This window comes from Pygoscelis adeliae, unplaced genomic scaffold (genome assembly GCF_000699105.1).
Source record: "Pygoscelis adeliae isolate BGI_AS28 unplaced genomic scaffold, ASM69910v1 Scaffold63, whole genome shotgun sequence".
Classification (NCBI taxonomy): Eukaryota; Metazoa; Chordata; class Aves; order Sphenisciformes; family Spheniscidae; genus Pygoscelis; species Pygoscelis adeliae.
In genome coordinates, this window is record NW_008824414.1 from 6,076,476 (window position 1) to 6,076,959 (window position 484).

At 66.5% G+C, this 484-nt stretch overlaps 1 protein-coding gene across 1 annotated transcript in view; it reads left to right on the forward strand.

The window, feature by feature from the left end:
• The window catches only part of SLC6A2 (solute carrier family 6 (neurotransmitter transporter), member 2), a 74,942-nt gene that overhangs the window by 2,037 nt on the left and 72,421 nt on the right, over positions 1-484 (forward strand). Inside the window, exon 2 of the mRNA XM_009320795.1 lies at positions 58-355. Within this exon, the coding sequence (XP_009319070.1) occupies positions 58-355 (298 nt within the window). The remainder of the gene's footprint in view (positions 1-57; positions 356-484) is intronic.

The window sequence follows — 484 nt, forward strand, 5'->3', positions numbered from 1 at the left end:
CCCCCCCCCCGCCTCGCCCGCTCCCCCTCCTCAGCTCGCTCTCTCTGGATGTTTAAGGCGAGGATGAACAAACAGATCCAGCCCGACCGCAAAGTGTCGGTGGTGGCCCCCTTGCCGGACCGCGCGGGGCCGCCGCCCCCGAAGAAGGACGTGGAGCTGATCCTGGTGAAGGAGCACAACGGGGTGCAGTACACCAGCAGCAGCCTCCTGCCCGCCGCCCCCGCGCCGCGCTACGGCGCCCAGGACAGGGAGACCTGGGGCAAGAAGATCTTCTTCCTCCTCTCCGTCATCGGCTTCGCCGTGGACCTGGCCAACGTCTGGCGATTTCCCTACCTCTGCTACAAAAATGGAGGGGGTAAGAGCACCGCTTGCGAGGTCTTTTTCCCCGGCCCCACACCCCGAAGCCGTACCGCCGCAAGGGCGGCATCCCCTCCTTCTTCCCGGAGTTTCAGGGCGAAAGCCAAGAGCCGAGGCTCACCCCGCT